Raw genomic sequence first — 22,088 nt, 5'->3', positions numbered from 1 at the left:
TTCCCCCATTTGTGTGTACAGACATGCTACCCACGCTGCCCAGAATGATGGAACAACATCAACCATTCAGGAAAATTCAGCACATTCCTTCCTCTGAAAATTACACCATCAAAATGAGATCAGTATTTCAACCGCTGTAAAGGGTAATTTGTGGAAAAAGTGAATCGCTACATACACTGCCAGGCCAAAAAAAAAGTCTCTATAATATTTCGTTGGACCACCTTTAGCTTTTATTACGGCGCGCATTTGTCGTGGCATTGTTTCAACAACCTTATGCAACGTCACAACATGTATTTCCGTCCAGAATTGCATTCATTTTTGGCCGAGATCTTGCATTGACGGGAGAGTCGAACCACTCCGTAAAGTCTTCTCCAGCACATCCCAAAAACTTTCAATGGGATAAAGGTCAGGACTTTGTGGTGGCCAATTCATGTGTGAAAAGGATTCCTCATGCTCCCAGAACCACTCTTTCACAATTTTAGCCCGATGAATCTTGGCATTGTCGTCCTGGAATATGCCCGTGCCGTCAGGGAAGAAAAAATCCATTGATGGGATAACCTGGTCATTCAGTAAATTCAGGTACTCAGCTGACTTCATTTTATTGCCGCATAACGTTGCTGAGCCTAGACCTGACCAATTGAAGCAACCCCAGATCATAACACTGCCTCCAGAGGCTTGTACAGTGGGCACTGTCCAAAAAAATCCAAACAATGACTTTTTTCTTGGCCAGGCAGTGTATATCTCAGGAACAAAGTCTTTCCTTACTGATGAGTCGTGAAAGCACCACAGTCACAGTGTGAACGCTGAAGTGAAGATGAAAACTTGGTGTCTCCTCACGTTCCTCATAGTGCCTGTAGGGAGAACTCACCTCCTCTGGGTAGAAGAAAGGCTGCTCAATCTCCCTCAGTGGATCCTTCAGGTACTTGAACATGTACTCCTGCACCTGGTTATTGTCTGTGGCCCAAAGCTCCTAAACACACACACACACACACACACACACACACACACACACAAACGTCACAGAACAAGCCACTCTGAACCAGATGCACCCCCCCCCCACCCCCCATCCACTTTCCAGTCTCCAGGGGCATCCATTCCCCCCTTCCTGACATTCAATACCTTGTAAAACCTCCGGCTTCTGCTCCACTCCTGGGACGCTAGCACTAGCAATGCCCTTCCTGACCTATTGATATTGATATATGGATAACGGCCAACAACCTACACTGGCATGCTACAAAACCCAAGGCTGTACAAGTATCACATAATAATCTAATAGCTGAACATGTTGCCTAGATTAGCGGGTACTGCTCCTCACCTTCTGATACTCCAAAAGAAAGCTCTGGAAGTTCTCCAGCGTGACTCTGGCCTGGTCAGGTCTCTCTGTGAATCTGCAGGATACAACCGAGCAGGGCTGCATTATGTCACAGCTGCACAGTAAGAAAGCGGGTAAGGACACAGAATATTCTAGAAATATTTGATCATAAAGTAATGACTTGCCTCTGGAGGAAAGGAATTTCCATCTGGAAAAGAAATATGGGAAAATAATTTGGCATGAATACAATATATATATGCTTTGTGCACATAATTATGCCTTTTTATGACAAGCTTTAGAATCAACATTGCTTACATAATCACAGGAAGGATGCAAGAGGCAAAATTGACCTCCTGATGTGGAGAAGTAATCTCATAGTCCATATAATACTGAAATAGCACATTCATTAAATACCGTATTAATAAACAATAATCCAAGCCCTTCCAAGATTGTGTGTTCACTGTAAATATTGCACATTTCTTTACACTCACATTGCACATTTCTTTAAACCAACAAGGCATTCATAGCCAATGAAAAATAGAATGGAAAGGCAGGAGAAATACAAGGCGTTTACATTGGGCAACATTCATAGTTTTCACAATACTATAAACAATCATACATCAGAAATGAGACAGACGAATGCACGCAAGCAACATGTTTAGGGGATTAATAAAAAAATATTAAAGGTTCACTCTTCAACCGCAGAGCAGCCGTGGGCCTAATGGCTTTTACCAGAAAAATCTGTCGGGGAGCTAAACTGGGACGTATTGATTTTCAAGCCATTTGAGAGCAAACGCACGTGGCTGATTTAGACAGGATAAAGATATTCCGTTGATGGGGGGTAGGCAGTGTCTGGGAGCTAAAATTCATGATGAACAATTACAATTAAACAGGTGTGTGCACAGCCCCAATTTGATCACAAGACATGGGTGGATATAAATGGGAAAGGGGCAAAATTTCTCAACACCCGACTTCTGCTGTGATGCACCGAGAACTCCCTACAGTTTTTTTCCAGAAGCATTTGTAGGAGCCCCACGTTCCGGTTTGCCCTCCCCACGCCAGCCATCACACATGTACTCACAGACTTCTGCGCGTCGAACATCAGACTTCGATACAGCTGGGCGAACTGGCTGTAGCTGACGTCCCCGTTCCTCAGCTCCACATCCTGAGAGCAGTATGAAAATGATAGACGTGTCAAACAAAACTTACAGGTGCACAAGCTTTGATAAACTACTGAGGTTGCAAAATGCTGGAGTAAGGCAGACCTCAACTGCACTTCCATTGGCTGCTTTTCAGGTGCTGTATTGCAAGTTCAATAAACCCACGCCTGCACTCATGGTCACATGCACCTGGCCCACACCGGGAAACCCGAAAGACACTCAAACTGGCCGTGTGTTTTTATATCCAATGTCAGCAGAAATGCATAACCTTAGAACGCTTCTGGCAGCAGTAGTGGAACTGCCCTTCCCAACACCCTACAGCATAGCAGGGTAAATAATTGTATGCTGCAAGCATTTGTGAAGAGATGAGGTTTCCCCAAAGCAAGAAGGGCCCTGCTAAGCATTCAGCTGCACCATGTTCAGAGCCCACAGCAGCAGCCTAGCCCATTAAAACTGCACCTCCACCTATGCCAACACAACTATATATTTGGGATCTGGTCTATGAAGCCTTGCATAGCATGACTTATTATGACTTGTAATGAATGTCAACAGATTGTCACCTTTTCCCCCCAGGTGTCTTGCAGTAATGCAATAGAAGGGGTCAAAATGTTTATTTACAGGAGGTATATGGCATGAAGTGTGAATGAGAACATCCAAGCAATAAAGATGTTAACCCAAACAGGAAATCTGACATCATTAAGAACATGTGGTGTTAGCTATTGCATAGTCACCACACTACAAACTAAATTCAGCCTCCATTGTCAAAGCTGAAACTTCCTAATTCAACACATTTTATGAATATCCATTAAGGGCCATGACCAAAGAAAGCATGAGTAACAACAGATGATATGTCCTTGGGCAGAGCACTTCATGAATATACACAAGCAAACATGACACCAGAAGCCGTTATAGTGAAGGACAGAAGTGGAGGACAGAAGGAACACAGAAGCTGACCACCTGGTCAACATAGAAAGTCTGAGCCATTACACAGTAAACAGAGTTTGGGCAGGGCTAGGCAGGTCTGAGCTACAGTGGCAACAGCAATAATGCAAATACAGTATGTTTGTTGATATCCTGAGGAAGCGAAGAGGCTTCACTTCCGAAAGTGCTCTAGCCTTTCAGAACATCACGCTACACCACTCCAAACAGGTCCAGTTTACATAAATCCAGCCAGATACACAACTGCTGCCACAGCTGACACAGGTGATTAGGCGGTTTGCACACAACCACTCTTTTATAAATGCTTTGACATTCACATCCACTTCCTGATCCAAAGGGCACGCAAGAGGCGACAGGGGTTAGGCACAGGGAATCTTATAAAGCTGAGTATGTTACCGGAAACTTCTCACGGAGGAATTTCATGTTGGGGACTCTGTAGTTGACCTGACACAGCATGCTTTTCAGATCCTTGCAGGAAATCCTAAAATAAAGCAGAGACAAACACAGGTATTAAAATAAAATCTAGAGGGCTGAGCACTGGATGCATGCCATGTTATGACACTGCTGCGGGACAATCGTGAGGAAACTGCCCGAGAACAGAATACAAACGCTTTCCGTTAATCTAACGCATCCACCTCAATTCATACTCGGTGGAAGACACGGTTACGTGTGCGGTTACACAGCAACAATGGAAGTGAGGTCTCAAGTGCTGAGGAGTCTGGCCTGGCCTAGCCTCTCTCTACCCTGGCAGTGAGGGCATGTTCTCAGGTTGCCATGATGGCCAGTGACCTGAAGTGAGGTCAGCTCAAGCCTTCCTGTCCTGAAAGGGAGAGTGTCGAGTAAGGGCCTGGGACAGCAGCCCTGCATGCTCCAGCCTGAGCCAATACCAGCCCCGTCACACCTCCCACCCAGCACTCAGTGAATATAGCTATAATGGCCAAAATACAATGGATAATTACCAATTCACATCCTATTAATTAAATGTAATTAATAATTACACATCATTAAACAAAGAAGTCATAGTAACAGTAGTAGGTAAAATCCCCCATTAACACCTCAATAAAAAGGAAAAGTTTTCAGTTGAATTTTTAAATATTGTCAAATAAATTGGCTGGCTAATTGAATGCTTCCGTGGTTCAAGCACACAAACTCAAAGACAGCCATAGACAGGCCATCCGCAAACAAACATACAAACACTGTGTGTGTGTGTGTGTGTGTGTGTGTGTGTGTGTGTATATACAGGCCAATTTAAAAAGTGCCAGTCTTAGCACTTTCATTCATAAAAGCTGTCAAGGGCCTTTCAACCAATGGGGAGACAGGACAGGAGAGCCTGAAAATTGAGCCTAATATCTCAGTCATAGCACATTCACCTCAGTTTAAATACCAGTACGCATCATGCAATGATCTAACAAGGTCTACTCTACAGGTGTAGTCCATCTGCCAATAATGTTAGATTTGTGCATGAGACACGATATTATGAATTTCTTTGTGTTATTTGATTAGATCTGAACATTTATTCCTTATGGAACTTTTCATTCCCAATACTGGCCAAGAATATCCACTAAAAATCTCCTGCAAAACAAAGGCTTGGATTCTCATTACAGTGCGTGGGATGCAATCCATGCTGTCTCACAAGTCTGCACAGGCGCGATACTTGGAATGTTAGCCAGAATCCCTATCAGATAAAATATCTACAACAGGAGCAATTGATAAGAACACAGCAACCCATTCTTACTGTGAAATGTAATTACACCAATCGCACACCTATATCCCATTCAGAGAAGACAATAAACCCCTGAAGATAACAAAAGACTGCGAGGAATCCGGAGCTTCTGGAAAAGGGGCATTGCAGATGAACAACGCCTTTCTTCTGCTACCCAGAAGGCAGCAGGAATGCCAACACTGCTCAAGCTAACCGTGATAAAGTATAGCCTCATTTCTTCCACATAATGGGTTTAAAGACACAAATAAAATCTATCTTTATTTCTCGATAGGTGTTAAATAGTGTTTTTTCCCCACAAAAAAGTGGGACTAAAAGGATTTCTGAAAACAAATTATACTTACTTGTCTTCTCGGTTGCGATCAACTGCATAGAATTGTTTCCGTAACCACCTAAATGTAACAAAGAGAAATCCCAAGTGAAATTTTTAATCATTCAGCATTTACTATAAAATGCAGTTACTTTTACTGAATTTTTCAGTAGAAAAGTGCAGTGAACTGAGAGTAAAATTCAGTAACAAACAGAATTTGTTCATGAGAAAGCCTTTGCCATTCGGAGACTAGAACACATGCAGCGCAGACGCTGGCGCTGAACCTGACCTCCCCCACGGTGAATGTGAAATTTAAAGGGCTGAAGGGCAGAGGGCTGAGCACACTGACCTCTCGACCTGCAGCGGGGTGGGGGACTGCAGTGTGTCCGTTACCAGGGAGGTCAGACCCTTCACCCACATGGACATCTCCTCATCCGACGTGGCTGGAACACAGACAGGGCACAACACACATTCAGCTTCACCCTTATGCACTCTGAGGACACATGAATCTGGTCAATTAGCAAAATCTACGTGTGTCTGTGCGTCTGCGTGTCTGCGTCTCTGTGTGTGGTGTGTGTGCGTGTGTGGGGTGTGTGTGTGTGTATGCGTGCATGTCTGTGTGTGTGTATGCGCGCATGGTGCGGAAGGATACCTGCCAGGCTGAGGGCCTTGAGGCGAAACTCGGTGCCGTACAGGATGACGAAGCAGTGGGCCTGGTCAGGCCGGGCAGCAGAGTCCTCCACATAGCGCTCAAAGTCCCTGGACTTCTGCCCCGCCCGGATCTCCTTAATCTCCCGGATGTCAACTGGACAGGAAAGGGGGGGGGGGGGCAGGCAGATGGTCAGTGCAAATGACACCACTTCCTGGGCACAGGTACTGAAACTCTCTGGCCCAGGCTCCTTCAGCACTTCACACAGTTACAGGAACACAGCAGGCTCAAGAGCGTTAGCAGCAGGGAAAACACTTGCATAAAATCTCAAATTAGAATACAGGAGGGTACAGCCTAACAGACCGCTCCAGCTTCCCTGCACCATGCCTGAGAGAATGCAAAGACCCACTGACCACTTTAGGGCCTTTTTAGCAGGAGACAGACACGCCTCTGCGGACATGATATCACACTGCAGATCGCTGATGCCAGTCTCAAAGCTAGAACACAAGGGTAACAGGGGGGTGGAGCTGCAGTTCACTCAGTCCCTTTGATTGGGGGAAGAGTCAGCAGGAGGACCAGTCCCAGGACACCAACGTGCCTCACTGAGTGGTGTGCGAATTTAAATAGACCCCAGTCTGAGCAGGACAAAGGAGCACTGTCCAATGCTGAGGATGAAATTGGCGTGGACCACCCATCCCGCACAGTAGTGCCATTTAAGGGTCTCCCCATGGGTACAAATGACAATCAGCACACTCGTTTTTTTTTTTGGTTGTGTGTGTGCCCGTGTGTGTTCATTTACCACCGGTGACACTGGTCAGCATTTGTAAGAATAACCGCAGTTTTGTGAAACCCAACTGACAGAGTACACTAGTTATGTTTAAACTCTATTTTAAGACACATTTCCAAAGGAATTTTTTGAAAATGGCCAAAGTGAATTGAAATGGGACGGCAGTTACACCTTGGCACGCCCCATACCTGTACAGCACCGACAGAGTTGACCACAGACTCTCAGCACTTATTTCTGTACCTTCTGACCTCATGTCAATTCACAAGTAACTTCACATGTCAACAAGATAAACTTAGAGCATTTCATGCTTTTTATTTTTTCTTTTTTTTTCTTCTTCTTCCTGCGGAATAAATCATCACAAATATTCCAGGCCCACAAAGAATATGTCTCCCCATTGGACATTTAGGTACATCAGCCATTGGATGCACATGAAAAAGGACACATATAGAGGTGTAAATGCCTTCTTCACTAGTAGGTCACTGGGTAGTGCATTTGCCTATGGGACCACTGGACGAGTGACAGGCCTGGGTTCAAATGCCCCTTGGACTCATATCTTATATCTTATCAAATCTCTTAACGCATTATACTGGCTTTCTACCTAACAAACATTTGTCAAAAAAATGTAAACAATTGGTGTTGCCATCTGTAAATGTTTGAAGGAAATTTATTAATATATCTGAAATCCAAAGAAAATACACCCACTCTTTCACTTTCGGTATTTTGACTGAGTTTAACGTTAGCTACCTTGCTAACAAAACGACAGACCAAGTGTATAACGTTAGTACAGACGGCTTCAAAGTTAAGCACCAAAAGTTGCATTGAGATTCATTCCAGTAGGTAACCTTACCAGACGTATAGAAACCGGTGCAAGCAAATGACTTCTTCACGGCAGGTATATAGATTTTCTTAGTCAGAACAGTCAAATTCACCGCTGTGCCCCTACTCAACTATTTTTCAACTACGCTACTGTAGCTACCCTGCAAGCCACACTTCTAGCCATACAGATCCTCTATCAACATACAAACAATTAGTAGGTCTGTCATGTACACAATACCCCATTAAAAACACTTTAATTTAAAAACATGACAAACACTTTCATTTATTTGACATTCACAGTTAAAATTACTGAATCCACGCATATGAATTTCTTTCAGCTAGAATGCATGTCTCTTTGCATGCATTTATGTGTATATGCATGTCTCTTATAGCCTTCATTTATATACATTACCACCATCACTTTCTTTTAACACAGTACAAAAAAATTATATCTGGAGAAAGACTCACACATACAAAGCACTGTCTGCAAGGCATTAATTCAAACTTCAAAAATCTAGACCTGCCAATAAAAGCATTTATATCAAAATTAGGCCAAGTTACAAGAAACCAAATTAAACAAGCTGTATTCGAAAGCAATGCTACGCAATGTTTCCTAAATTTTTTCAAGTAACTTGGCCGTGTGTTTTTTAATCTTACAATCTCAAGACAATGTGCTCATTCAAACTTTGTGTCACAACAAAGTGTCAAATAACAAATTGCTTCCAACAAGACATTTAAATTAATGTATGAAACCACTGATGAATACCTGATGAATATGTTTATACTTGTCAAGTTCATTTTACAAAATGTACTTGCTATTATACAAGAACTAACTATACAACTTAAAATAAATACTGATTGTAAAATGAATACTGTACACACACACACACACACACACACACACACACACACACACACACACACACACACACACACACACACACACACACACACACACACACACACACACACACACACACACACACACACACACACACACACACACACACACACACACACACACACACACACACACACACACAACTTAATTATCCCTTGCAGCATATAACATTCACGTTTACAAACAGACATTTATACCAAAAAACATACAATGATTCACACTACAGAAAGGTTTGGGGGGGGGGGGGGGGGGCTTATGTTTGCCCCATTAATGTACTGTATGGTGGAACATAGGGCCAAATAAATAATTTCAGAAACGTTGGGTAACATTACTTTGGAATTCAGCTTGTTTAATTTGTGTGAGCCAAGATAGCCAAAATAGTTTCTTGAAACTTACAGACAGTGCTTCGTATGTGTGAGTAACTTGGAATGTTGGTAGCCTATGTTGATAATGCATTTTTCTTCAGATTTAACTTTCGTGCCCACTGGAAGTTTGAGTGCCACACCGGAGTGGTGATCAGGGGCCGCAGGCTGCAGCAGTCAGCACTGCGAGGCAGCTGCCGCTGGATCTTCCTGCCCTAACCGCACTTCCTGTGCTGCTCCGCTACTTACATCACCCTGCAAGAAGTGCAGCTCAGCTCCATACCTTCTCAGGCACACACAGAAACAGACACACAGCCACATACTGCACACACACACACACACGGTTGCCTGCCCACGTTCGGGGCACAGACACTATCACCTTATTTAAAGCTAGGCTCAAAACATATCTTTTTAGTCTCTCCTATATTTGAGGGGCAGGAGTGGGTGTCGGGCATAGCTATAGAGTCTCTGGTGGACTGAGCGGTTAGTGCTGTCACTGGATCATCATTGGTAGTGCTGTGTTAAGCTGAACCAGTCATGGTCTGGTGATGACGGTCTCAAGCCTGCCGTCATGGCTGTGTTGGCCCCTGCCTCTGTTTCCCTTAGCTATGCTGCTATAGCCTTATTCTGCCGGGGTTTTCCTTATTGCACGCAGGCACCTCTGTCTCTTCTGCTCTGCTTGCTAATCTACCTTTTGAACCCCCTAACAATGGGGGTTTTTTTTCCTTTTTCGTTTTCCTCGGCTCTGGGCACCTGCCCGGAGCTCTAGCCCAAGTTTGCGGAGCCCCCCCCCCCCCCCCCCCCGGCCCGAAGCTCCAGCCCTAGACCAGCTAGACCAGCTGGACACTCCCGCCTCCTGCCACTATTGACTTTCCATAACAAACCGGTGGCTGCCCGCGGCAGATGGGTTCCCCCTCTGAGTCCGGTTCTGCTCAAGGTTTCATCCTGCTATCAGTCAGGGACTTTTTCCTTGCCACTGTTGCCCTAGGCTCTTTGGGGGCCGGTTCTGTGTAAAGCTGCTTTGTGACAAAGCATTGTTAAAATACTCCTGGATTCTGGCCTCGGTGACGACCTGCACCAATTCAAGCAAAGGGTACTTGACGTGAAGCTTAACAACGACAATACATTTTTCTTGTACACACATAGTTCCCCAAGCTATAGCCTATTACAGGACTGCACCCACCTCCTGGCCCAAACTCAACAGAACTAGCACATTACATGAACTGTAATGCTAAGGGCTTTTTATTTCACATTAATAAATTACTTACTTAAGTTACTTAAATTTGATAAAACAGATCATCATTTGCCGAAATGGAACGTTCAAGATTAGCTCAATTTATTAATATTCACTCAGGAGTAGTAGACCATTATCTCCCTCTCTTCTTGCCCCTATCTCCCCAAAACTCAAATCAACAGCCATAAGACTCAGGGTCCCCAGCACTCATGCCAATGCCAGTGTCTCCCAGCCCTGAAACTCTGAACCATAACGCAGGTTACGTTTTCACTCACTGTTCTCAGTCAATCAAGTTTGACTGAACAACACATTGACTACTGTTCTCTACAGGAAATGTCTTTGTGTTTATCAAAAATCTTTTTATAAAGCACTGTTCGATGTGCCCATGCTAACAAACAGATTACAGCTACATTACAGTAAAGATGTTTAACAGTTGATGTTGTTGCTTAGTTTAACTAAGTGAAATAATTACATTTGGGCCCTGGGTCAAGAATGTAAAGTGTTATATGACACGTGAAATATACAATTAAAGCTCAATTGAACTTAACATAACTTTGGCATGGGTTAATCATGGATAAAATTCAACTTTAGCCTAATCAATATTAGAAATAATAAAGAAAACATCTAAATTAGCTTAATTACTAGAGACAGCTACTTTATATTATCAAGAGGCCAAATTTTACAGTTGGTCACCAAAATGCTTAATTTTCCACTTCAATTTCCAAGCTTTTCTTTTACAAATAATTTATGATAGATAACCTTTAAGAGGGATAAAATTCAGACCAATGACAATTAACAAACAGCCAAATCAAGCCAAATAAGTTCAAGGTAAAATATAAAAGAAAAAATGCACACACCACTTCCCCAAATGTCCAGACACAAGAAAATAACTGTCCTTCTCAGTGACTTCAATCACCAAAAACAGTCACACAGTAAAAAAATGTTTTCATGTAGTAGCCTAAACTGTGAAGTCTGATCTCATTCCAGTGTTAAAAAATAATATTTTCAGTGCGTGCACAGTAAATGTGAAAATATAAAACAAATACCTTAAAATAAGCTTTAAACAACACCACGAACATGAACGTCATGTCTTCAAACAAAAATAAAAAATAAAAATTCCCTTTTGGGCGTGGGCTCCCTTTATCCAACGTTGTGTTTAAAACACGCACGCACGCACGCACTTTGGCAAGAGATTACACAAAATTTGTTCAATAAGTACTAAAATAAAATTGAGCACAAAATACACCTACATTTCCAATAAAGAGTGTTGCATAGCATAGCACAGAGAGCTGCAGTGAGGTGATCACTTTGTACCTCATTTGAGTGCAGTACTATTACCAGCACAGGGACACGAGAGACACTCCCCCAGTACAATAGCATCTTTTTTCATACCTATAAGTAAAGCAAAGTAAGGTCTTTCAGCCAGTGCAGGACACTACGGTCTCTAAGCTCTCTACTACTAAATAACAAACCAAAAAATTCCGCCATTGTTGCTTTCTCCCCCAGCTGTCCTCAGGCTTTTGTTTGGAAACCAATAGGATATGTCACAGAAATCACATGACTATACCAGTAAATAAATAGACAGTATTTTCTCCCAAATGACTCAGTTGGTACAGAAACTACCCACAAAACAAGACTAGACCCCATATGCTAGGTAACACATTTGAACTAGGGCTACATCGCAAGCAGTCTATGACCAGGTGTCCATACCCACGAGACACAGCTGCTTGCCCTACCCAGGGGCAGACTGGGTTTAAGTCACTACAGGTTCCTCAAGGTACCCCTGTATTAACACCTCAAGAATGCACCTTGAGGGTACAAGTCCACATCAGCAAGCGGTACACCACTATACTGAAGGGACAGCACTCCTGTAGTACTGGGTGTCCGAGAGTGTGCACTGGATCAGGGAGGCTCAAGTCTATCAGAGAATTGGAAGCACTTCAGCAGCAATCCTTGAGTAGGTACAGGTAGAATAGAATTCACAAGAAAAATAATTTGTGCAAAACTAAGTAAGTAAAAGTAAGTCCTGTGGGAAGGGGAAAATAACATCCAGTTTAAAAAATAATTTGCTTAATGGACCACACAGTCTTATATTCCCAGAAAGCATTTCTCAAGTGCTGAAACACTTTAGTGAAACATTGGCCTTTGCGCAGGTCCATGCTGCATGTGTTCACCTAGGTTTTTTCCCCTTTTTATCTTTTAAGAGACACTGGGTTCAGCACTGCAATCAAGTTACGCCCAACCTTGCTGCCAGGCAAAAAAAGACTACAATTTGTTAAAAACACCTATATTTAAATAAGGCTTTATGCATGTCAACTGAAAATATACAGACCAGCATGAACACATTAGTTCATGTACGGTACCACTTGTACAACTTTTAAAAACAGATAAAATTCTAAATACAACCTACACATATTCTAAGCATATGGGAATGGAAAGCAACTGAAAAACATCCACAGTTTGCGGTTGAGTACCTCACAACAAGGCCATCAGTTTCCACAGAAGCGCTATAGTGTTATAGCTTACAAATACTTCCCCCAGCCCACATCCAAGGCAACTGCATTGAAACTCTGACATTTCTCTGTGTGCACTGAACATAGTGAAGGATGAAAACTGCAATTTCAAAACCCACGGAAGTTCGCACACAAACACTCATTGTGTGTGCGCGCAAATTTTTTTTTTTATACTGTCAGTAAATGTGTTCAACAGCTGTGAGGCAATGAAGCTCACACACCCTACATGGAAACAATTACACTATTCCCTCCATACATTTTGTACAATTAAATAGGGCAGTAGTATTAAGTAGTATTCACCTGCTCAAATCCTAGTATGTACACATTTTTCTCTTGAGGGGGTGTGTGAAGTAGCTGTACCTTTGAAGTAGCCTATATTACTGTACATAACATTCCTGGCTCCCAGTCAAATATAGGGACCAGTGTTAGAAATGAGCTTAGTAGAAACACCCGTACAGTACATTAGACAGTGCATTTTCAATTGTTTTCTGTGCTTGTCCCTTATAAAATAAACAATATTTAAAAAAATACTGCACATGGCTTAACCCTCTTATTAAAAATGCCCAGGAAATTTTACAATATGACTTTACTCAACCCTACTTAAATCCAGGTGACTATATTTCCACCATTCTCAAAGCAGCATCATTCTGCAATTAATGGAGCCTTATCCGACTAGAAGTAGGCTTTAGACTTAGTTAGTAGCATTCAAGAATCACTTTCGAGGATTGCCTGAAAACATTCACTTCATCTAAGACAAAGGCCAATGCAAATATAACTTTTATAAGTTCAGAAACATATTAAGAATGTTGCCTTAGGCTCGGCTATATTAATCCTTGTATCCAAATGCACAATACACTGTAGCCCAGGGCTGCCCAATCCTGTTCCTGGAGATCTACCATCCCTTAGGTTTTCATTTCAACCCTAATTTGGCACAACTGATTCTACTAATCAGCAGCTCAATGAGATCTCTAGCTGTTGACTGAGGTGTGCTTTGTTAGGGCTGGGGTAAAAGCTACAGGACAGTAGATCCCCAGGAGCAGGGCTGGGCAGCCCTGACGGCCTATAGCTCATTTCATTTCATTAAAAGATAACTTCACGAAATTCTGGGGCCATATTCACAAAACATCCTTAAGCTAAAAGTAGCTCCTAACTTGTCGATTTAGGAAAACACAATGGACAAATCAGTCTTCGCTTTTGGTTTTTTGTCTAAGAGCAACTCACAAAGCATTTTACCCATACAAACAGCTCCTAAATCAGCTAAATGTTAGGGTTAGACTCCTAAGTCCTAAGACCAAACCACAAACAGTCCTAAAAATGGCTGCTCCCGCCTCATAATTTGTTTTTGTTGTTTTCCTTTGCAGGGCAATGTAGCGTCACTTGTTGCTGTCAGCCATGGTGATTCTAGCCAAAAAATTAAAAGGCAGTTTTACAAGCTGCCAGACAAGCAAGAGGCTGATATATATATATATATATATACACATATACACACACACTTGACTAGTCAGTGTATTATTTTGGGTTTCATGATTTCATTTGAATTTTAAAATCTTAATTTGAATATAGCAACATGATCTGTACCTCCAGCTACAGTTTTCTATGATGGTTTGCCAACACAGACCCTTGCCAATCAACCACTGGGAGCATACCAATAAGCTTGCTCTTGAACCACAATATTATTCATAGCAACAAGGTCAACCCTGCCCTTTCTCTCAACTTAAGAGTTCATCCCATTTCTTAATAAAAGTTGGTTTCAGCAGCTTTGAGAATAGGTTATAACAGTAAACTCTTAGCTGGCAACCTTTAGTGACACTTAGGACAACTCTTAAGATGCAAGACAAAACATTTTGTAAATATGGCCCCTGGTATATAACTCGACCATTTAAATTTAAATTACACAACAGTGGCCATAATGGGCCAGGACTCCAGGGACACCTCAGATGCGAGCTGGACAGTCCTCCATAAGTCCAAGTGAGGACACTGACCATGACCACGGCAGCTCACCGAAGACAGACAAAGCAGTTAGACGAAAACAGCAAATGTGTACCGCGCTGATCAACTTCCCACAAGTATGCATTCATCATTTCATGTACGCTGTATGAATTCCTGTTGCAGCAGCGCATACAAACTTCATACAACAGCAAATGACATAACTTTTTAAGCAAAATATGGCTGTGCCAAACTTGTGTTCTGCTGGTCTGAAAGTGAATGAGAGCTACAACGCTATCTTCTGCAGCAAAACCCCATAATCTGGGTGTGTTCTACCGGCCGGATCAACCCCAGTAGGAAGCTGACCCACACAAACTTTCGCAATCTTCAGTAAAGACCACACTTCATATCAAAGGCAGCCGCACTCTTTTGTATAAATCTTGCTGAAATTGCAGAATGTGGTCATGTCTTACCTCACGAGGAGCCCTAATCTCACAGAAGCAGCATGATCATCTCATTTAGCTATATGCTAAATGCCTGTAATGTATTGTAATATTCAACAGCAATGTTTGTTTAGTGTGAACATTTCTCATTTTTATATTCAAGTACATCACATATAGTATTATTGATGCAGACTTTAAAAGGTGGTTGGAAAATAAATGCAGCCATGTCACATGCCCAGAAAATGTAAAAATTCCATGTTGAACAGTGAATTATGCAATCAACTGTTCCATCTAGTTTCCATTCAGCAAGCAATTCCAATGACAAAGTCAAATCTCTCTCCCTTAAACTATGTTTTCCTTGGCTACAGCAGAGACAATATCAATAAAATGACCACATGGAATCTTCAACAATTCCAAGCATGCATAAAACAAGGCTAGGCTCAAGTAATTTTCACCCAAATACTGAAGTCTTTCTTTGCTGTAATTCTGTTTACAGAAGATGCATAGCTGACAGCAATATTTGTGGTATTCTGGAGTGTGGAACCATTTAATCAGAAGATTCCTATTGTGAACATAATACGATCAACAAAGGTAAAAGTTCAAACAAAACATCTCCGACATTACAGAAATTATGGCAAAAAAGTCACATGTATCCAATCAAAATTCAAGAATTTCCCCCAAGAAAAATACTTGATATCACGTTTTTCCATTTACCAGAAGTGAATTTCTCCTTCCTCAAGTCTAAAATTGCACTGAATGACAACACTGATTAAATTTATAGACCTGAAGTAGAAATGCCAACTAGTCATTCAGATTCTGGCACTGACAAGAGTTGGAGAGAGGAGTTTCTTTGAGATGGTGTGCCATCTTTAAATCCAACAAAAAATGAACACTAAATGCAATGGGGGGACAGAATGCAATGCACACTATACCAATTTTACCAAAAATGTCTTCAATTTTTCTCCCAACACCTTTGTGCAATTTAGACCTACTATGGTATGGTATAGGCTAGTAAAACCAGAGATTGCTATCCAAGTCCAACACGCAGCTGATGCTAGTGAGATATCATACAAAGGGACAGCGCGTTTGTAAAGTCACAGATTATGGATAGCATTTAATCCGAATTGTGTGCGTTGTCTTTAATTACACCTTTGTACCTTTTAAAGAGTTGTTAACTGAAAAGCGTGAAGAAGCAGATTCTTCAGATTGTTGTAGGTGTGAGTGCAATGATAGGAATCTTACAGGTGATGGAAATATAAAGCGGTGGCAAAATTATGGCGCAGCATTGCATGTTTGATCTCAAATTGAAGGACTAGTCAGTCTTACGAGACATGACCTTCCCCCTTTTAACAATCAGTGTCACCGCCTGCCTCATCCCAGATTGATTTGTGATGCTGTCAAAACCCCTCCTTTCCAGGATTCAAACAGCACTGACTGATCTCTCACAGAGATCTCTCACTCATACCAAGGCCTACATTATATGAATCTGTGCCATAAAGTCCTACTACGGTTTGAATTGCTATTATTATGCCACAACTCGTACTGGCTGAATGTATGCATTTTTCTCATTTCTGCATAATTATTTTATGGTTCCGATGTTTGAATTTGGGTATGGTGAAAAACAATAATGATTGAAGGCAAATTTAAAGAAATCCATCCACAAAATATAATCAGGCTTGTGTGGAATTTTCAGTCAGCCTAATTTTTCCCCTAGTTACCACTTTGTTCAACCACATAGTCATTACAGCCCATTTTGTTGTGCATTGTGACGGATGAGAAAACAAAATGCACTATAAAACTGTCCGTGGAATTATACTAACTGAATATTTTTCTAATTCAATTTTTTTAAATCCAATATACACATTACCTGTTGCACAATAATATCCTGGGTAACTGCCGTGTACCAGGAGGGAAGGAGACATTTCTACCAAACCCTGTCACCATGAAAACGGAAAACATTTACGAACGCTCCAGTAGTCACTACATTTCCCGTAGAAGCAAGCATTGCTATTTCTGTTGCTACATTATTAGGCGGTATTCGCCGATAACACCCCACTTCGAGTATCAAGTGGTGGCTGTGGCTCACATGTATGACAACCATCTACAGAGAGATTTTTTTTTTTTTTTTTTTTTTTTTTTTTAATCGTTTAAGCCTTTTCCCCCCTCTGCTGCATCCGGAGCAGAGTGCAGCTGTGCGCCAGACATCCTGCATCGCCAAAAAACTGAGGGAACGACGCGATACTGGATTCAGCTTCACTTGACATTGTAGATTGGCTATTTTAATAGCCTACGCTTCGGCCTTCGGCTTCGGGTACAAGCAATTGGCCTACTATACAAGCAGAAACATAGCCTACCCCAAACACAAATACTGTAATTACAGCTATCAATATTTCATTAACATGAAATTATAATCTTTGTTTTGAAAGACTGGGCCAATGGTTGCGTCTTGCTCCAGCCAACTCCGCCTCGCACAAGGCAATACGGCAGCCAACGTGTGCATAGGCATAGGAATCGCCCATTCTTTTTAAGTGTTCATTAAAAATAGTGCAACATTTTCAATGAAAACGGTAGACCATACCAAATATTATTTATCACGGCAAATGTGTTTCTGTTGGGTTCGCCCGTCATAACGTTCAATTTCTGAAAGGTGAAGACCTGTTTAGCGTCGTTACACGTTTTGTGAAGTTCATTCTCTGTACTGTAGTCACCACAAAATAACAGGGCAATTTACTAGGCTATATTAGCTCGTATACAGTAGTAACCTATGTGCATCTGAATGCATGGAGCCTCTATCAGCTGTTAATCTCTTAGCAGTCCTACTGTGGCAAACTCGGTGTTCATCTTCTCGATCATGCAGTTATCACATATTCTAAGACCTTGTTTCTATCACTGTGTACTGTATCTGCACCGCACGATTCCGAGAACACTTAGCCTACACTACTGGGTGCGTCAAAGGATTAAACTTTAAAATGTTCTGCAAAGTTTATACAATATTAATGGTCAACACGATAGTCAAGGGGTTTCCCGAATACTCACTTTCTCCTTCTATTTTATCCGTGCCTCTGGTCCATATAATTTGCCTAGTCTCGAGTTTGACTTGAAATGTTCTCCTCTCTGGCCGCTGGGACTTTTTTGAATAAAATAGTGTCAAAACGGTGCCCAGCTCCAGGTCTCGGTAAAGATTGTTAATCTCAGTGTCATTTTCAGTCCAGGATACCGGTCCATTTGAAAAGAATCCTGTCGTTCCAGCCATGATCATTTCCCTTTTGTTGTCCTTTTTCTTCAGCACAATTTTCGACCTGTGAGTCTAAGACGAAGATGCCTAAGGTAAGAAAAACAGAAGCCGGTCAACAAAGGTTTGCCAGAGACCTGTATAATTGAGTTGTGGGCAGAATTTGTTAATAGGCTAATACGTTTTATCGATAGGTAATTAGCTGCACAGGAGCCCACCAACAACTAATCCAGATACAGCAGTTTAGAAATTAGCGTTAGATATTGAGATTTGAAATTAACAACGTTTTGTCTATCGAGTGGGAATGAGCGGAGAAGAAACTTTAACGGCAAGACATTTCTATTTATTACCGAGACGAGCCAAATAAAAGCCTTCAATTTCTGTGAGCTGGATTAGCAAACCGACACAAATTCCCCACAATGACGGGCTACTAAGGAGAAAAGCCACAGGTTTTATGGCAGTCTAATCAGTAAAACAGTTAACACAGTTTATCGCACTGCAGTCACTAGCTGCCGAGATAGCAAATTATATTAATGAGAATTCGTGTTTCCTGTCTCGCTAACAATTTAGCAAGCTAGCTACAAAGTTTCCTTCGTTGCTTCGGTCTTATGCCTTTTTGTAACTCTCAGCAGACATACAATGCTACGGTTACTAATAATACCACATTTGGAACACGTAATGTTGGAAAATCCAGATTTTTCTACAAGGCTAAGGAAGAAGCAGATGTGACCAAGGAGAAGTATGGCTGGTCTCAGTGCAATCATTTCAGGTAGCTAGCTGCAGTATTTTTTGTCGTCTTTCTTGTACCCTTCTCCTTACCTAATCAGAATTTAATTGCCACTAGCTCAACAAAAGCAGAACAACACGTCGTCTCGCTGCAATCTCGGTCCCGCACATCGTTGTGCCAACCTTGGTGGTGTTCTTGTCTTCCTCGTTTGGTTATTATATCATCGTTAGGCTAGCTATGCTTTTTAGTCCCGAGAAAAGCCTTGTGGTTTTCCCCTCAGCGTCCTGTGAGCCTCCATCGAGTTAGCCATATGCAAGCCTGTCCGTTTCAGACACAGTAGCGGCCCTTCCCCCATCCGACCCCCTCTGTACAACAAAGCATGGGATAGATCTGCCTCTTAAAGACACAGGTTTGACTTTCTGCAATTGTTCTTCCAGTTACCTTTAAATCAACTTAAGCCATGCAACAAGCTCACTACTCAGCTGTTTTGTGAAAACTATATATGTTCAGGCGAAAAATCAATCAAAATGATAGGTGCATGCACTCCATGCCTTGTTCTTTAACCAATTTATAATAAAATTACGCGTTAAAGTTTGGATACCAGCGTGTTATGACAAACAGAACATTTTTCATGCTAATTTACGCGTTTACATCTTATGAAATTCGATTTAAAAGACTACAAGTGAGTTTCTTACACGCAGTATTCTTCGGAGAAATTATGCGTCTTGGAGACAAGTGGTACACTTAGGCTACCCAGCGCTCTGATAGATAGATAGATAGATAAATAAATAAATAAATAAAAGTTCTCCTCGGTGCTGTGGGAAAAACAAATGGACAGTAAGACATACCCAGATCAGCCGCATACTATATCATATATCGAAGACAGGTCAGACAGGCATGTAAAATAATTCTCATTTCAGAAGTTAGTCTCACGACTTCACAAAAGACAGCCTTCACATTTCGGATTGCAAGCTTGAACACTTCAACAAAACCGCAGTGCACATTTTTTTTTGCAAATGCATGCATATTGCTAAGCGTCTCTCCGGAGTCATACAGTATCAACCATATCTCATCGCTTGACGAAGTAGCATATAAGATACCTATTTTCCTCCATACATCAGAGCACACGAATCGTTTTCTCTCTCTCTATTTTCATTAGGCAATTATTTGATAAGGGGGATCAATCATTAAAAATACAAAAGACAAAAATTACCTTGAGAGTGGAACAGGGTATGTGTGTAAATATTGTTTCTCTGTGACCATACGCGACGCTGATTACTTTTTCCCACAGCCTAATCATCACGAATGCCAAACTGAACGCTGCCATTTTAATTGATCTGTGAGGTCGCGTTTCACATTTGATTGATGAGCTCAGCGCTCTAAATGTAGGCAATTTCATGACAACGACAGACTTCAAACTGTATAAAGGTACATGCATACAGGGTAGGCTGTATTATTTGACTATAGCATTTCCAACCCAGTGCATAAATTCTGACATACCAAAACCAGAATGAAGGCATCCATTGCATACTTAACGTAGGCTATGTGGCTTTATCCTATCAAGAAGCTCGTGGAACTGACTCAAATTGATCCAGATATTAAGAAATCAACTGCCATCATTACCATTTTTATTAATCAGTTTTATTTTACCTGAGAAAAAATTGATTGAGATGGAAATCCGTTTTCAAATGGTACCCAGAGCCAAACCTACGGTTTTGGCGGCCCCAAACTAGAATGTTGTTGTGTCCAAGTGCTCCAAAAAAAAACTTAAATTGTGTGGCCCAGAAGTATGTGTGGGCCTAAGCAACTGTATAGAGGGTTTATGCCAACGGCCAGCTATGGGGGGACCGGGCATAAAATAAATTTGAAAAATAAAGCACATCATCTCTGTTTGATAGCAAACAGAAATGACAAATCGTATAGTTGGTAGGCTGTAGTGGGAAAAAAATTCAGAAAATATGTTTTCCCAGTGTGTCAATTTTAACATCCTGTGGAAATCTGCAGTCAGAAAAATGACAACCCTCTACACTTTTTGTTAGAGCCCCCAAAGAACGATTACAGTGCACACCAGATCTCTCTGTAGCTAGTGATCCTGTATTAAATGAGATACATGTATAATTCCCATAAAACAGCATGATCATGAATCCACCAGAAATACTTAAAATCCAATACATTTCATACATTTATGTGCCGCTGTAGTCCCTGCATTACACGGCATGTAAACCTTAAAGGAACTGTAGCACCCTCCTATGGTCAATGGAAAAATGAACTAATGACAATCATGGTGACCATATCTCTAAAATAGGTACTTTGTACTACGAAGTGGACCCCATGAAAGTAGGTGAAAGTTTCAAAGTTTTGTTTTTAGGCTTGTAATAAATATTTATTTTAACTGTTGCATCTTATGATGCAAGAACCTCTAACGTTCTGTGGAATATGGCAAGCCATTTTAGCTTTAATTCATTTCTAGAGGATATCGCAAATTCAAATTCTAACTAGTTAGAATGCAAATTGTTGATATCAGAAATTCAATTATAACTAGTTATGTGTATTTCTGATATCAGAAATTCTATTTTAACTAGTCAGATTTAAATCATTTTTCTCATTCATTTCAATGGGAATTTGACCTAGTTAAAATGCCAATTTCTGATATCAGAAAATCCAATTACTGATATCAACAATATAATTTCAACTAGTTAAAATACCTATTTCTGATATCAATAATAGAATTTTAACTAGTTTTAATTAGAATATCCAATTTTAACTAGTTAAAATACAATTCTTGATATCAAAAATGAAAGGTCCCATTGAAATGAATGGGGAAAACGCTTGAATTATAACTAGTTACAATTGAATTTCTGATAAAGAATTTGCATTCCAACTAGTTAGAATTGTATTTGCGATATCCTCTAGAAATGAATTAAAGCTAAAACGACTTGCCGTAGTGGAACTACTTTTGCATAACAGTGACTTCATATTTAAAATTTAATATGGACCTAAAAGGCCAAAGTCAAGGAGATCAGTGGAAATTAAGTTTACCCCCACCCAAATACAATT

General features: G+C 41.2%; 1 protein-coding gene across 3 annotated transcripts in view; it reads right to left on the bottom strand.

Moving 5' to 3' along the window:
* Nucleotides 1-19,994, bottom strand: part of plcg1 (phospholipase C, gamma 1) — a 38,721-nt gene extending 18,727 nt beyond the window's left edge. The window contains exons 1-10 of one of the 3 annotated variants that reach the window (XM_035383355.1): nucleotides 19,880-19,994; nucleotides 18,109-18,394; nucleotides 6,094-6,246; nucleotides 5,791-5,884; nucleotides 5,476-5,523; nucleotides 3,808-3,892; nucleotides 2,394-2,477; nucleotides 1,498-1,520; nucleotides 1,316-1,388; nucleotides 869-970 (exon numbers count right to left, since the gene is read on the bottom strand). In XM_035383355.1, coding sequence (XP_035239246.1) covers nucleotides 869-970; nucleotides 1,316-1,388; nucleotides 1,498-1,520; nucleotides 2,394-2,477; nucleotides 3,808-3,892; nucleotides 5,476-5,523; nucleotides 5,791-5,884; nucleotides 6,094-6,246; nucleotides 18,109-18,331 — 885 coding nt within the window. In that variant the 5' untranslated portion in view covers nucleotides 18,332-18,394; nucleotides 19,880-19,994. Of the gene's footprint in view, nucleotides 1-868; nucleotides 971-1,315; nucleotides 1,389-1,497; nucleotides 1,521-2,393; nucleotides 2,478-3,807; nucleotides 3,893-5,475; nucleotides 5,524-5,790; nucleotides 5,885-6,093; nucleotides 6,247-18,108; nucleotides 18,395-19,123; nucleotides 19,411-19,879 lie in introns of those variants that run through there. The other 2 variants (XM_035383354.1, XM_035383353.1) reach the window with 2 other exon arrangements.
* Between the last annotated feature and the right edge of the window lie 2,094 nt (nucleotides 19,995-22,088).

Source organism: Anguilla anguilla, chromosome 11 (genome assembly GCF_013347855.1).
Source record: "Anguilla anguilla isolate fAngAng1 chromosome 11, fAngAng1.pri, whole genome shotgun sequence".
NCBI classification, from domain to species: domain Eukaryota; kingdom Metazoa; phylum Chordata; class Actinopteri; order Anguilliformes; family Anguillidae; genus Anguilla; species Anguilla anguilla.
Note: the sequence above shows the minus strand (reverse complement) of the source record. Positions and strands in the feature narration are given on the sequence as shown.